The sequence below is a fragment of the Pagrus major genome, chromosome 1 (genome assembly GCF_040436345.1).
Source record: "Pagrus major chromosome 1, Pma_NU_1.0".
NCBI lineage: Eukaryota > Metazoa > Chordata > Actinopteri > Spariformes > Sparidae > Pagrus > Pagrus major.
Window position 1 is genome coordinate 5,090,989 of NC_133215.1, and position 16,957 is coordinate 5,107,945.

Sequence of the window (16,957 nt, forward strand, 5' to 3'; positions counted from 1 at the left end):
AAATCGCTTCTTTCCGTTTTATTTTTTTTTTGGTCGTTGGGTTTGAGCAGCGGAGGCTGTGCATCAGCAAAATAAGTCCTACGGGAAAAAAACATTTTGTCATTTATGTTCCTCACCCTTCAGAACATAAAGTAATGGTTCCTTTTAAGATGGATTTCTTGTGTAAATGTTTGATTTTTGCAAAACAACACTGGAGTCATCGAAGTGCTTTGTTTTTTTACAGTTTGACGTTGTGTTTTAGCTGCCGTCATGTTGTTTTGATGGCAAACATGTCAGCGAGCATTAACCTCACATCTCTTTTTTCTTTGTCGCAGGCTTTGAAAGCATCTTGGAAGGCTTGTTTGGGCCGGGACTAGTCAAAGATATCACCCTTTTCCAAGGTAAACAAGCTCACACACACAAACTAACATATACGTTTGTGAATGACAGTCACATGTTCAGAGATCTTTACATTTTACTCATAAAAACAGAATTACAAAATGCTTCAGAGTTGAAACAGTAATGCTGTGGACATAATAAAAAAAACAGCTCAATAAGCAAGGAAAGAAATATTGAAGTATTTCTGCCAATAGAATTGTTTACAAGCACCAGAATGATTTTGTTTTTTTGTGGATCGCCTTTTTACGTTTGACCGAGCTTTGTTTAAAAAAAATCATTATCCTGCATTCATGGTTTATTTATTTCTCAGCTCTGAATCTAGTTCACTGTTTATTCCGTGTGAGAGAGAGAGAGAGCGGATGGGTGTTCAATAAATATATCCAAACAGCACCTCCCCTATCTATTTATTGATCGGTCTTAAAGACATTTATTTCCATGCCTCCAGAATAAACTGTTTAGTATACAAAACAATATGATTAATTCATGCTGCAGCCATGTTTAATTGATGCCAAACTGAGGCTGGAAAAACCGGACAGATGTCACTAAAGAGGAAAAAAAAAAAGAAAAACAACACAGTATGGAAGTTAATGAGGCTGGTTTTACGGTGCCTTTGACTGGATTTAACTGGACTGAGATGTTCTGATTCTAAATGAGAAGAAACACTGTTTGATGGATCAGCTGCTTAAATCTGCAGGTCAGACGACAGAAACTGTTGGTCTCCCACCCCCCCCCAGCATAACCAGTCTGTCTGGTCTGGTATTGTGTTTTTCTACAAAGGTGGCAGCTAATGTTACAGCTGAACACCACATGTAGAGTTTTGTGTGTGATGCGTTTCATAAGCACTTGTTTTTATTTACTTACACGTGTATTTTACAGAAGCTACCCTCAGTTTCTTCTCTCTGCCCTGCTGTCTTGTACTGTCGGTCACAAACGTGGCTCAAGCTGCAAGTGCCAAAAACTAGTTGCAAAATGAATCGGCTGTAATCACATTGTTGGTCTCGTTGCAGACATTCACGTTTACCTTTCAACAATATTATTTTTTTTAATAAACTTATTCCTCCTTTCATTTTAACTGTATTTGATTAACTGTGTCTCTGTGCCTCGGCACCATTGTAAATGAGGCCTCTCCCTCAGTGTGCTCTCAGAGGTTTTAATGAATGATATTTTATTCAAGCATAAAAGTTTTTTTGTGTTTTCCCTCTGTACAGTCCATTAGGCCATTACAGTGAAAGGCGAGGCAGCTCAGAGGATCATGAAAGGAGGCTCAGGCTGATCAGATGATGCGGGGTCCAGTGAGAAAAAAAAAACTTGGACCGCTTGAAAAAAAAGAATGAGAACATGTTAGAGGCCATGTGATGCTCATTATAGACCAAAAAGTTGTAAGATGAAAAAAATAATGAAAAAATGGAGGAACCCTTGATCAAGTGTTGGACAGACCTCGGTCAGATGTACAGCTGTGATGGCAGCATGATTAAACAACTGTAGAAAGAGTTGTTGTTGTTTTTATGTTTATGATGCACAAAGACCGACGCAGTGGAATAAACCCCGCTGGTCCAATGTGTCACTGTCACAAACACAGGTACCGATTACAAACATGCCACAACCAATCACATTTTCAAATAAAGGCACCAAACAGACCTGGTTAGGTTCAGGAAAAGACGGTGGTTTCGCTCGGCACTGGATGTTCGCCTCACACATGCAGACTTTCTGGCTGTCTGAATTGCGTCACCCTCTGTTCACACAGCGGTACTTTTCGCACCGTGGCGAGCCAAACCGCCACTCTTATGCGGGTCTATAACCTGCTCTGACGTGGAACTGTGCTGGATGTCTGCGGGTCCTTGAAAAGTCTAAATAGTCTCAAAATTGGATTTGGTCTTGATTGCCACAAATATTTTATCTAATTTAATTTATCCATCTGTTTCTTTTTGTTAAAATAAATCGAGCTCTTCTGCGTCCACATTTTTAATGTTATAAATCTTTGAACCCGCCGATGAACCTGATACTGTCTTTTAAGTTCAGAATTACACTTATCTGTTCGCAAAATGTAGATCAACCTACCTCACCCTAATAACCATATTCCTTCAAAAAACCTGTGACCACATAAATACACTACATACCTTTTTAACTGCCTGCAGTGCATGTCCAAAAATCTGTCCTAAATTTGGTCTGATAACCGCAGACAGCCTGAAACATCTCAGGACCATATATGAGCCGTCCTGTGTGTTTACATTCACGTTTATGTCATTTATTTATCTGTAAGTCATTTTGCATTGCACACTACTCAGGGAAATAACAGAATGTATGTATTTATGTGTTTTTTTACGCAGCATAGAGCCACAGAGTCCTGTGAGAAGGGAAACACAGTCTGCACTCATAAACCATAAAATATTTCAGAAGTCACTGAAACTGTCACAAATCAAATATGGACATCATGAGACTAAAAAAAAACGACCATCAAGTCCGACCTCACCTAAACACCCAGATCTCTCTCCCTCGCTCTCTCTCTCTCTCGTCCTATCACGGAGAAACGAGGTCACCGCGGTGTCCTGGAGTCATGTGACCCTTCCCCCACCGACTTAAGGCATTTTTAGAATATTTCTGGCTCGTCTACGTCATTTTCACTCATGCGTTACACTTCCACATATATGCACACATACACACTCTCTCATCGAGTAAAGAAAGGCACTCGCTTGTTTACAGAGCTGCAGACGGTGAAACCTGTGCATTACAAACACACACACACACACACACGTACACACACCCGATTTCATAAACGTGCAACATAAACATTTCTCAACGTTGAAATATTCACACTTTAAAAGAAAGAAAGCGGTTTATCAAATGATTTCCCCTCAAATTGCCTTCATCCTCTTCTACATCAGGGAGTAGTGATTTCCTACATTTCCCAGAATTCCCTGTTGCACTCCATACTTAAAGAAGGCACACATGCTTGTTGCCTCCGCTGCAGTCAGTCCTCATCAAGCTGTTCAGTGTTAAAGTGGTCATGTGACGTTCACAGTGGCTCTGGTTGTCATTTATCAGACATCACACCTGATCAGCTATTCTATGAGTCTTGAAGTCTTTCCCCGAGTTCGTCTCTTTCTCAGTCTGTCCGGTCCAGCAACACTGAGGCAAATGCAGAAACTTCCAACTTTACACTGGCATGTACATATATAGGTAGTCAGCTGAACAGCCAGGTGTGTGTTTGTGATTTAAACGACAGCTGCTATTGTCCTATCACAGATTTTTAAAGTTTCTAATATTGGTATTGTCATCTGCCAAAAAACAAAACAAACCAGGTTTCCGTCGGGCTCTAATTAAAAGCCAACATGTACTGTGACTGTATTACTGTCCGGTCTGGTTCTGTGTGTGGGTGCGGACGTCGATCTCTCAGCCTATTGCAGATTGATTTCTGCTGCAATTGTCGAAAATGTTAAATGTTCGAAAACTGTAGTTTAAGAGTCTTTGCTCTGTAATTCTGATGTTCACAGTAGATACTGATATCAGACTTCAACAACTGCTGTCTAAAAATAAGTTGTCTTTTACCAGCTGTCCACAAAGAGACAAAAACACAGCAAACAACAAACTGAAACCAGAAATCATTCAACGGCCCCTGAGCTGTGTACCATGGTGATTAAACCGGCTTTAAGGCACAGTCGCCTTAATTATTTTCTTATCAAACTCGCTCTCTCTGCTGTAGTGTCTTCTATTTTGGATGAACTGATTACATTTGAGTGGCCAAACCACAATTGAAATTTAACAGTTAAAAATCACCCCAGGCATCCGTTTCTGCATTCTGTTCTTTAAAACCAAAAAGTTTTCATATCAGCTGATACTGACAACATAAGCACCGATACTGATATATCTGTGATGTGCCAGTATCGGCCAACAGATATCGGTTCGAGCTCTGCTTAAGATCAGTTTTGATCTTGAATCAAGAAAACCAGGAGTAAGTAGTTATTTATAAAAGCTTAGTTTGCTGGAAAATGATCTCTAAACACAGTACAGACTTGATGTAAGTGATGTTCCTTCTGGTTATGTTGCGGTATTGCAGTTTTGGACACTGCATGAACTTTGTATGAGCTTTAGAAATAATATACGGCACAACAGTGATACATGTTGCCAGCCTTTCAGTCTCCTCTACCACTGACTTGATCTCATCTTTCAACGTTTGGTTTTCTGTTTTGTATCACGGTTATTCCAGACTGAAAAAGCAGGTGCCGCCATTTAAGCTGATTTGAGATCACAGGTATGAAAGTTAAAAAAATGTTTTCTTAGCACCGTACTCAGCAACGTTTTTTACGCTCAGGATCTTTTATCAATCAAACACAAGTCAGAAATAATCTTAAGACGAAGTTCAAGTTTAAATCTGAGAACATTCTTTTATAAATATCTAGTTTGTTACCGAGGTTTCTTTCTGTGTTTCTCCACTCACATGTTGAATGAACCAGGTGCATGTGTTGAGCAGGAACACACACTTACAGCCTCATGTAAACACTGTCAACACCTTCCTAAAGCTCACAACCCCTCTCTCTCTCTCTCTCTCTCTCTCTCACACACACACACACACACACACACACACACACACACACACACACACACACACACACACACACACACACACACACACACACACACACACACACACACACACACACACACACACAGCAGAAACACGACTGCTGTGAGGGTAGGGGGTCACGTTAGCAGTGGGACTGCAGCTAATTGGCGCCTTCCCAGGGATGTTGTAAGGGGCACAACCACGGGGTTCAAGCAAAGTTCACCTTTGACCTTTTCATTACAGAGAGACGGAGACAGAGAGAGAGAGAGAGAGAGAGAGAGAGAAATAGACTGTCGTTTATCTGTTGCATGTCGCACAGGGATGTGAGGAAAGTGGACTGTGATTGGAAAAAGCCCGAGATGTGATCTGCTCTATTATAAAGGAGCGCAGCGTGTATGAACTGTTGCTTGGACACGCACACAAACACATAAAGGGAATAAAAAGGGGATTCAGATAGGAATCTAATACAGCAGCAGAAGCAGAGCGCTTCGGTTCCTCTTGTCTTTGTACGACTGCAGATGTCGTCACTGTTCCTGAAAGGAGCGGATCAGATTTTTGGCTGCTAATACATTATAAGATTTGAGCTTGGTGTGAAAAGTCTGAACTGCATTAATAAAGAAGCAAACTGCAAAAAAAAGTATAACAAACTAATAGTTAGGGCTCCAACTGACAATACTTTCCATAATTAATCAATTAATTCATTAGTCTCATCATAATTTCCCGCAGCCTAAAGTCTCATTAACTGCCAGAAAATGGCAAAGAAATGCAGCAAATCCTCAAATTTTGAAAGTTGAAACCTGCAAACTTTTGACATTTTTACTTTAAAAACAACTGAAACGATTAATTGATTATCATAATAATAGTTGCCAATTAAATTTTCTTTCAGTCAACTAATCAATTTCAGGATTAATCGTTGCAGCTCTAATAATAATAATAATTGTCACAGTAATGAGATCCTTCTTCATATAAACAATATAAATGACAGGTTTTTACAGCGTTTTATGTGGATGGAAATAAAACAGAATGGTTGAAATAGATCCTGTCACTTTCTGAAACACAGCCTTGAAAACAGTTTGCTGTGATGTAAATCTGCTAAATAACGTTCCTATGAAATAGTCTATCTGACAGTTATAGTCTTGCATGTTCTGGCATCACAGAAATCGGGATTGTAGTTTTAATTTTCTCCAAAGATCAAAAAGAGTTTGAGGGTTTTGAGGTTGGCAGCTTGAACTGAAGGTCACGTTCCTGCTGAGCAGGTTTGTGGTGTGGCAGGTGGTCTCTCTGTAAAAATCTAGCAATTTAACAAGATGGCCGATGTTATTCCCTTCACCTGTCAGCGGTTTGAGGGCTTTGACTGATCGCTGTATATTTTAGCACATCGCTGGTAAAATTGTGGATGCAGGTTTGTTTATTTTATCATTTTAACGTCAAGTGACGGGTGATGAGTATGATCATCTTCAGCGCAGCTGAGAAGGTGACATTTTGGAGACGGGAGGTTGTGATGTGACATATACTGTATGTTCACAGTATATTGTGACCATATTGATTTTGTTCTTGCGTTTCTGTGCTCTCTCTCTCTCTGCTGAGCTGACTCGATCTTCTTCCTCCTGTCTGTGACACACTCCTCCTCCTCTCTTTCACTGCATCTCTCTCTCTCTCTGTATATATATATATATATATATAATATATATATATATACACACTGTATCTGTCTGTATATGTCACTGTGCTGATGTGTTTCGAACTGAATTGAAGGTTTTTAAAGAAAGTGTAGCGCCATGGCAACAGCTCAGGTGTAACCAAGTGGACGGCAGCCTCTCTCTCTCTCTCTCTCAGCTCAGCTCGGTTCAGAAGGAGCTCTGCTGGTAATCTGCACGTCAGGATTGTGCATTTACATTCTGAAGGATGAAGACTCGCATGTTTGTAACCTGCGTGACTACACAATGCTGAACGGCAATGATTCTCGGTGAGGCTGAATTGACAGCTGGCGTCACGTGAATCAAACATGAGCCCACAAGCACAGGATTAATATTGATACGAGCAACAATCGACGACCAATCCTCGATTCCTGAGATCGTTTGATTTCTGTATGAAGTAACCATGTCTGTAATTATTCAAAATACTCTTTTTCATTTTCTTTGTCATCAACATGTTTGTTGAAGGGTTTTGTTTTTGTAAGTTGGCTCTCGATGCTGTTTTTGGCCCCTAACTTCAGTAACTTCTTCAATTAATTAATTAATTTTCAAAGAAAGAAGGCCAGACGAGAAAAGTCAGAACTGATACCAAAACGCAGTGGAGAGAACGCCAACACTGGCCCGATCCTCACCTCACAGTTCACACTCTCCATCTTGTGATTTATCTCACTTGCAAATTTTCCAATTTAGAATTTCTCACCAAGGTCCTGGAATCTGGAATCCATTTCCTACATATCATCGCATGCTGGCAATTATTTTCATTATCAATTAAACGTGGAGAAAACCGTGATGAAAACTCGCCGCTTTTTCCCAGAGTCCTCGTTAATGTCAAGAAATGTCTCCTTTTGTCCCACCAACAATCAAAAACCCAAAGAAATTCAGTTTTCCAATGAAATAAAAACAAAAGAAAAACAGAAAATCTTGAGGAAGCGGAGAAGCTGCAACCAGAGAATGTTTGGCATCATTCTTAAAAAGACTCAAAGCAATGAATCAGTTATCAGAACGACTGCCAATTAAATTCCTGTTGATCCACTTATGAAGTAATTACTGCATTCGTTCATGCACAAGAGGTTTGCACAAACGCCTGCAGGATATTTGTTTGTAGTTACATTGTTGAAGTTTTCAACGGAGCGACAGATGATAGACGACCCTCTGATCAATCGGCCTTTTTTTTTTCATTTTAAAGACTTAACGATCAATCGATTAATTGTAAATAATCAGCAGATTAATCGATGATGAAAATAATGCTTAGTCGCAGTCCTTATTTAGTGAGTTGGCATTTAAAGTACGACTTGGTTTGCTAACCCTCAAATGAGGATTTACAACTGGGTAAAAATAATCGTATTACTGGAGGATCTACACATCCGTCTCCATTTGAGGAAGAGAGACAGGAAAGTTGAGAGGGAGGGAGGCGATCAAACGCAGGATGTTTCAGTTCCATGATCTGCTGCAGCTGAACTACCAGGAGACAGCAGCGAATTTCTTCATCCCACTGAACACGAACAGAGTTCAGTCTTGGAAAAGGCGTAATTAGTTCCTCGCAAATAAGGCTTTAGGGCATGAACACTTCACAAACAGATAGTTATATTTACATGCACTCACACACACACACACACAGGCAATCATGCAGTATTTGTGCTCTTTAGGCAACGATGTATTCAATAGTGAATTGAGCTCATCTGTCAATCACGGCGGAGGGTATTTTTTTTGCATGGCGTACTTGACACATGAAGTTAGTCACCGCTGTAATTTAATCCTCGGCTGTAATTAAAAGTGAATCATTGTAATGCTCTCGTTGCTGTGGTTTGTGGGCCCTCGGCTGTCACTCTCCGCAGGCTTGACTGGATGTTGAATGAAAACACGCGATTTCTCCGTCGATCCATCTGCACCTCACATCATCAGAGAGACTATAACAAAACTATAAAACTATCTTCTTTCACTGTCACCAGATTTTCCTCAGAGCTTTGCTTGATGACAGGACTTCAGATACTAACAATGTGCGGTTTGGATTTAGGAAAGTGCATCGAGGGTTTTTATGGGAGTTGGAGTCTTGATTCAACATGTTGCCCTTTGTCTCCCTCTCTCACCCAGACTGCGAGCCGGAGGAAGTGTCTGACTGGTCCTTCGATGAAAACTGTCTCTTCTGCTGCTTAAGACGTGAGAGAGTCAAGGTAGGAGTCATCACAACAATTATTCCCCCCGTCAGATAAGACTCAGTGACTCTGAGCATCACTACATGGCTTTAATGTCCTAACTGTCAGAAGCTGGTGGGCGGTACCACTTTCGCCTCACAGCACTCGGTTCAAACCGACCCAGGCTGGTGTGGAGCTCTTCTGAAGACACTTTTCCACATAATTAGCTCTGGTTCTTGAACTAGACGCATTCAAGCTTCTCTGAACCCCGGTGCCATCTCGTGAACCAGCCAACATGAGTTGTAGAATATGACTTGTTCCATTTGGTTCACAGTTCAAGTCAAAGAAATACATGTTTTTTTTGGTCAAAATGCTCCAAATGGTTCAAAATTAGACAACGCACAAACCAGAACGGTACCGGTTCCATGTTGGTGGAGAAGGGTCTGTGCGTCTCCTCGTGCTCACAGGGATTTTCCTCAAATACATACATGCATGTTGGGTATTAGCAGCACTCCGGCCATTCCTAGGTTTGGTTTCAGAAGCGGGGAGGTAAATTGACAAAACCTAGAAATGCCAAACCTACTTAAAGGGGCACTATGTAGTTTGGAGAAGAGCTTCAGAGTCAGAATTTTAATATTTACAATATTAATGAGTACTCAGCAATATTTATTATTTCCATAAGTGAATAAACAAGCTGTTCTCAGAGGAAAATAAGGTCCCAGAACACTGTTTGAAGCTAGAAAGGTGGCAGAGTCCGCCACGTATAAACAAACTAGAACAGTATGAAGTTGTGTTGTCCTTCAAGGTCAGTTTACTTATTCAGTTTATTCAGTCATGAAAAAAAAAGACAGTTTGTTTATTTATAAACAAACTGCTTGAACAACCCTCAGTAATATATTAGAGTAGCCTGAGAGATAAACAAAAACAACTCCCAGAGCACCACTACAACACTTTAGCTAATACTCTGGTGACTGTTTAAACCTTTATAACATCCCCAGTGGAAATGACACCCTTGATCAAAGTGTCCGTCTTGTTCTTGGACAGTTGGATGATAAAAAAGTTCATAGTTATTTAATTATTAAAGATATAACTTGAAGGAAAAGTCTGACGGCTTGTTACTCCACACTTTCTCAGCGGTCTCTCAGATTTCTTGGAGAGTTTGTCGAGAAGCTCGACTTCACTCTCACAACTGTGTGCTAAATATGATGCTCGAACCAACAGGATTAGCTTAGCTTAGCATAAAGACCGGGAGTTTAAACAAATGAGAAATCATGTGTTAATTAGTTTAATTAAAAGTTGCTGGTAGGCACATTTTGGGTAGACCTGAAGTTGCATATTTGTCAAAGTGTTTTTTGTTTTTTTTGCCTTGATACATTGTCGACATTATTAATTATCAGGCTTAATATATGAATCTTCACAGCATATTTATCCAAAGCTCACAATAGCCTCATTGTCAACATCTTATAACTGCATTAAATAATATCCACTATGTTCAGAATATAATAAAACCCGAAAACCATCTTCACCGTTTTCACGACCATTGTTTGTGTGAATTAAGAGGATGAAGAGGGGGGAGGGGTGAGAACGTTTCACTCTAACACTGCAGAGATTTTCATAAAACAAGGTAAAAATGAAAAGTGAACCAATGTTTCTCCGTCACATTTTTCATTTTTATCGTCTGCAGAATAGAGAAAAACTCTGCTTAATACTTAAAACAGCACTTGTGTTACTTCTGTGAAGTAATTTCCTCCCTTTGTTTGCACATGTTGTGTGTTTTTGTCTGCCACCGTTTTTGAGCTTTCTCCACATCTTTCGCTCTCCTCCTCCTCCTCCTGCGTACTTGTTATTTGTGTTGTTCAACCATCACGGTCTTGACCCCAATTTAGCTTATGAAAGGAACGCGACACAATGATTTGGAGGTGTGTTTGTGTAGATATGTGTGTGTGCGAATCGGGGGGAGGAGGAGGACGGGGACATGGGTGTAAATTAGTGAGACTGTGTTGCCTCCTCTCAGAGTTTCTGCTGAAAAGTGATCAGAGCAGAATAATAATGAGTTTATTGGACGGACCGCTGTTTAATACACACACACACACATATGCACATACATTACACGGACATTGTGGTACCTGCTTGTGTGTCCTCTGCTGCAGACAAAGCATTCATGTGACGCAGGCCTCCACTTCAACGGAAAAAGAGCAGGGTTGTCGGGGGGTGCAGCGCCCCCCTTTTGATTCAGACGTGGGCCCTCGTCATCACCACAGTGGTGTGTCTGAAGCACCACAGGGTACATGTGGGTAAAGAGGAAAAACTGATTAATTTAGAAAACAAACAAATGCAGTGTTAGGTGGGCAGCAGTAATGACAGATGGATCAGTCACTTGTGGCTATTAATTAACTCTTTGATCTAATTGCCTGTTCAATAAAGGTGGTTCATTAAAAAAACAAAAACGTGCACGGATTTAATTAAATTTTTAAGATTTATTTTTAGAAATAGAGGAAATAAAAAACATCTGTCTGTTGCTTTTAGTCTGGAGTTTCTTCTCACAGGTCGACAATGTCGAGGTCCACTTACATGCTCGTTCTGGAGCTTTTGACCGTCTTTCAGTTCTACATGTTTAAACTTTCCAATACTTTTCAAGGACCTCTTGTCTGTGTTTTCCATCTCCTAATTTATTTTTGGGATGTGATTGAGCAAGTGAATGAGGGTGGGAAGGAAGTTAGGAGGGGGCGTCCTTCCCTCCGTAGGCCGTTGCTTGTTTTTCAATGTGACCTCGGTCTGACCTCCAAGGTCGGCCATCTGTCTCTTAAAAAACATCCTTGCCTCACCGCCGACCCCCTTCATCAACCCCCATCTGTCTCTCCGTCCCTGCGCTCCCTTTTCCAGTCTCTATGCCCATGCTAATAAAAGCCATGCTACAGCACGATGCTACAACACTCACTGACATCGTCCATGTATGTAAAATATACACTAACAAAGAAAAAAAATCCAAATCAATCAACAGAGCAAATTCAATTAAACAAAGCCTAGCAGGGATTACTGCAGGTCTTTTCAGCAGTGTTGTCTGACTGGTCAATAATGAGTTAGCCACTCATAGTGTGCAAACCATCACAAATACTCGCACAAATTTTGCAGCAGCCTTAATTGTATTCCTCTCCACACTCGACGCTTTTTTTTAATCTTTTATTCATCCGTTAGGGCTTGAAAGCTCTCTCTGTCTCACTGTTATTACCCTCTGCTTGTTTGTGAAATGCCAGAGGAGCTTCTGTGGGCGGGAACCATTGATTCATTGATCTGGAGCCATGCAAACTGCCAGCAGATAGAGAGAGCTGAGGGGGTTAAAAATAAAGAGAGGATGGAATAATGAAAGCCTTAAAAACACACTCATATCATCTCCGTTTGTTGCTTTGTCTCCTGCAACTGAGGCAAACACACACACACAAACACACACACAAAATCCCCGTTTAGCGTTGTAAAGACAACGGAGACACGCTCATTACAAGTGAAGCTAACAGTGGTGGTAATCCCTCCTTCACATTCCCTCTTAGTGGTTGTTTCTTTCTTAATAATCTCTCATTGGCAGACCCGTGTCTCGTCAGACTCAATACCTCGGATTCCCAGAGGGAGCCGTTCTATTGGCTGTCAGCTCGAAGAGGCCCGCCTACAACAATGGCACCTCAATAGAGAAGTGAGCTGTCCTGCCACCACTTCTCCCCATTCATCATGATTTGAAGCCTAATTATCCTTCCCCTTCCCAAAATGAGACTTCACAGCAGTTTGTGAGAGTAGAAACCAAAATTACGAACCACTTATCACAGTAGACTGATCAGGATTTATTTGTGTGTGTCCCATTCCTAAAATAACACATACATATTTAAAACATCATCTTAAAACTTGCAGGGGCATTAGTAATTGTCATTTTTCTCTGTAGTTGTTAATATCAAGTATGATCGTCAATCAGAACAATTATGGAGTGCTGAAACGATTTATCACTGAAGCTTCATGCTTTTTTGGGGCGTTTCTGCTAGAAAATGTTTTGATGCTTCAATGTTAAAAAAACAATGTCTGAACACTTTTCTTTAAGTGCCTGTCTCTTTAAGGCCAGTCTGCTCTGATTGGTCAACTCAACTGAAGATTTCACCATTATTGATTAATCAAACAAGATAAAAGGTAATTGACAGATTAAAAGCTCCTATTTGTACGAAAAGTTGATTTTTGAGTCTAATTCCCAACTTGTCAAATAATGACGCTTTGGGATTGTAGGACGGGTCAGCTGCCATCCTGACGCGTCAGGCTTTGACGAGTTAGGATTGAGACTCAAAAATCAATATTTTCTTACAAATAGCACCTTTTAATCAATAAAAATAATAATCGGTACTTGAAGCCCTGTGATTAAAAATGTGGATATCTAGGAATCTGAGTCTAAAGTCTCACAAAGATAAATGATCAATTGCAGATTGCAGTGAAGCCACAACATGTTTCATTATGAGCAGAGACCACCTTCTCTTATCGGGAAGAAAAAAAAATCACTATACTCAGTTTTTGGCTTGGAGCAAAATTGACCATTTTGAGATTAAAAGGATGGAAAAGTCTGCGGCTCCAACACATCTTCTATTGGCACCGGAGAGCCGAGCAGAACCATGAGCAGCTACAGCTGGATGTGATGGTGGACGGAGGGATTGGTGTATGAGGGTTTATTATTTTTTGACAGTACTCATGCATTTGTGCTCGTCTCTGCAGGAGCACAGCGGAGAGAACGGTGGAGGCAGCCAGGTGCTGTCGGATTGTGAAGACTTCAAACAGGAGCAGTCTCGGATCAGCCGGCTGGAGAGACAGGCCCAAGACTTCCTCAATGCTGTGTTCCACAGAAAAGGTAACACACACACACACACACACACACACACACACACACACACACACACACACACACACACACACACACACACACACACACACACACACACACACACACACACACACACACACACACACACACACACACACACACACACACACACACACTCCTCATCAGTCACTTCATTTCTCATTTCACATTCCCTCTGGTCTTAGATATCTGGAATATCTTAGAATGTCCAGAGGTGTATTTCAGAAAATTTGGTTAATTCTTCAGGGAAATCAGTAAATATAAGGGGATTTCACATAAATGATCCCTATAAGGGGAATACAATACCACAGTGTATTGTATATTTCAGACATTTATTGCATTTAATTATTTTGGATCCCCAAATGGATTTCAAACCAGACCATTTACAATTAATAATTTTTTAAGGAGTAGAAAAGCTCTTTGTTATGCAAAGTAATGGAAAAATTATAGAACTGACCACAGTAGAAGATCTGCTTTATATTGCTATTAATCACAATACAACTGGACATTATCTCCAATGATCAAAAATCACATAGTTTCATCTTCTCCTATCCATGATCACCGAAATCAAACAGGGTCGAATGTTCTTGTTATCCTTTTACATCATAAAGTGAAAGTAGTGAGAATGATCTCATCTGCATTAAGTAAACTTTATTGGCTTTGGTGCGTCTACATGTGGACAGTTCTGGCCTGCTGTACTTTGTAATATCTTCAGTAAATCTTCAGGGTTTTGTAAGGTGGATCGGAGACGTTGCAGCACATTAATGATTACAAAGATGTGAACTTAACAGGTATTAAAACTAAAGTGGGAGCGGGAACTAAAGTGTCATTGAGTTGTGGAAAACTATGCATCGTGCACAAGTCGAGGACTTTGCTACACATAATCAGATCAGGGACTCAAGTCTCTGTTGGAGGTTAACGTAAGTAGTTTTTGTGCAGTTTGGATATAAAGGGGACCAGGGATCGATCCCTGAGGGACGCCATATGTTACCCTTTTTAAAGTTTTACAATTGGAACAAAGACATTTCTACCCTCCAGGTAGACCCTAAATCAGATAAGATCTGGGCCAGAGAGGCCGACCCACTTTTCCGACCTGTACTAAGAGTGCCATCATTACTATGAGGGGCCATGTGGGAAACCGTAGGAGGTTATTTTACATGGCGTGCAAGAACTGATGCCGAGAAACTAGCGCTGAATCTGGGATGATGGGAAGTTCAGAAAAGGGGAAGTGAGTTTTGCCATAGCAGTTGACTGTATGCTAGGATTGAAGATGTGTTTTTTGTTTCACGGCTGATACCGATTATTAGTAGGGCTGCAAAATTAATCTAATTATAATTGAATTATGGGAAAATGCAATATCCAAATCAAAAGATCATGCAATTTTTTTGATAAAAGTAAAATGTGTGACAAAATCTCATCATGATGAAGTACAGTAGTGCTGCAGAGATGCCCAGGATGCGAGTCTTGTTCCCCAGATTTAAGAAAACATTTTTTTTTTGTCTCACCTCGACAAATGTCACATCATTATCACACATTAAATAGTTTGTCAGTGAAAATGAAAATGATGATGCCAAAAAGCTCATTCCTACTAATCGTGAATCATATTGCCCTTGCAATATCTGTTAAAATGAAAAATGAAATGAAAATAAATATGATTTGGCTTTTACCATATCTTGCAGCCCTAATTATTAGCAATCAGGAAGACTGATAACCAGTTTACATTTGCAGTAAAAATGAGAATCCTAGCCAACAGGCAGATGCGGACGAAGAATGCTTTTGAAAATGTACACATTCACTGGGAAAAATAAGAAAACTAGGTGAACGGTTGGTGAGGCATGCACATGATTTAAGAGCCGTCTTATAGTCCTGTCATAGCAGCATTTGGGCAAATGCGGATTTTTCATTTTGAGGCCTTTAACAACCGATGACATGCTTATGTCATTGTGTAACCCAAACTAAAAGAGCCTGTATTTAAATGCACTGTCAGCTTTGGTGCACGCCTCAAATCAGCTCCCATTCACAGTCAGAATACTTGCTGAGTTGCCATCATCCCCTCCAAACTGGCAGTGGATCATGTTCTGTCCTGAGGCAGGCAGCTATTTTGTGAGGAGAGCTGAGCCTGATAGACTGTCGCTTGTGTTGTGTTTTTTTTCCGGGAGGGAGAGAGGGAGGAAGCAGATGTCTGTTCAATCAATGCCTGGCCCCAATCAATCTGGCTTCCCTCACACAGGCAAAGCTGCCTGTGGAGCAGCCATATATAGACAGAGGAACAGCCACACAGGCAGCGTGATGAGACACACAAACACACACTCACCCTGCCATTTAATACAGTAACGGACCTGTCAGCACGTAGTGAGGCTCATAAACACTGTTAAAACAAGTGCTCAATCTGCTAGATGTTACAAACCAGGCGTGACTGACGATGCTGTTAGTATTTCGCAGAAGATCAGTGTAATCATTTTTACCTCCGCCAAGTTATGTTTTCATCTGTGTCGGTTTATGTGGTTGTCAGCAGGATAACACAAAAAATACCAAACAGATTTCCATAAAACTTGGATGAAGGATGGGTCTCAAAACAGACCACATAACTGTTTATTAACTTTGTCACGCCCCAAGAATTTGTACAGTAGTCAAGGTTGAGAGTCAGATACAGTGTTGATCGTGCTTGAATTTTGCCATGAATCACACATATGATGTTTGTCAATGTAAAAAGATATACGTTCAACTTGAGAAAGTTGCAGTTTGTCATGAAACTAATCAAATATAAGACCGTGAAAATACGTAAGCACAAGCGACAGTCGTCGGACGCTCACCAAAACCCCTAACTTAAACATTGTAGAGCTGCTCCTGTATATTAGCAGCTCACAGAAGTGACCAACTCTCCTTTCACATAACTGCAGTTGTCAATATGAGCAGATTTATTGTGATTTGTACCTTTTGTTAATGCTGTTTTCTGTGCCGAGGCGGCGGCCATGTTGGTGTTGGCGATGTACGTTGAGTGAGACGTGTGGTTCACTGAGCGGTTTGACATGAAACCAGATGATATTTTACTCTCCTGAAGACAAACTGCAACATTATATTTGTAATTCATGGCACGATTTAAACAGGATCAAAAATTATGTCTCTCTCCATTGACTATTGTATGTACCCATGAGGTCCACCGGTAGGGGTGTCAGTTCATCTCTCTATTAAGGGACAGAGGCAGGAATTTTTTCTCACTTTCTTTAACATTGCATTGTAGGGCAAGTTTAAATTATTGTTAAGCAGGTAGGGGTGGTTTACAATGTATACACTGAAACAGGGTTGTTGA

General features: G+C 40.6%; 1 protein-coding gene across 1 annotated transcript in view; it reads left to right on the forward strand.

Moving 5' to 3' along the window:
- Positions 1 to 16,957, forward strand: part of lcor (ligand dependent nuclear receptor corepressor) — a 75,695-nt gene that overhangs the window by 44,362 nt on the left and 14,376 nt on the right. The window contains exons 2-4 of the mRNA XM_073478492.1: positions 315 to 380; positions 8,725 to 8,804; positions 13,503 to 13,635. Of these exons, the coding sequence (XP_073334593.1) occupies positions 315 to 380; positions 8,725 to 8,804; positions 13,503 to 13,635 (279 nt within the window). The remainder of the gene's footprint in view (positions 1 to 314; positions 381 to 8,724; positions 8,805 to 13,502; positions 13,636 to 16,957) is intronic.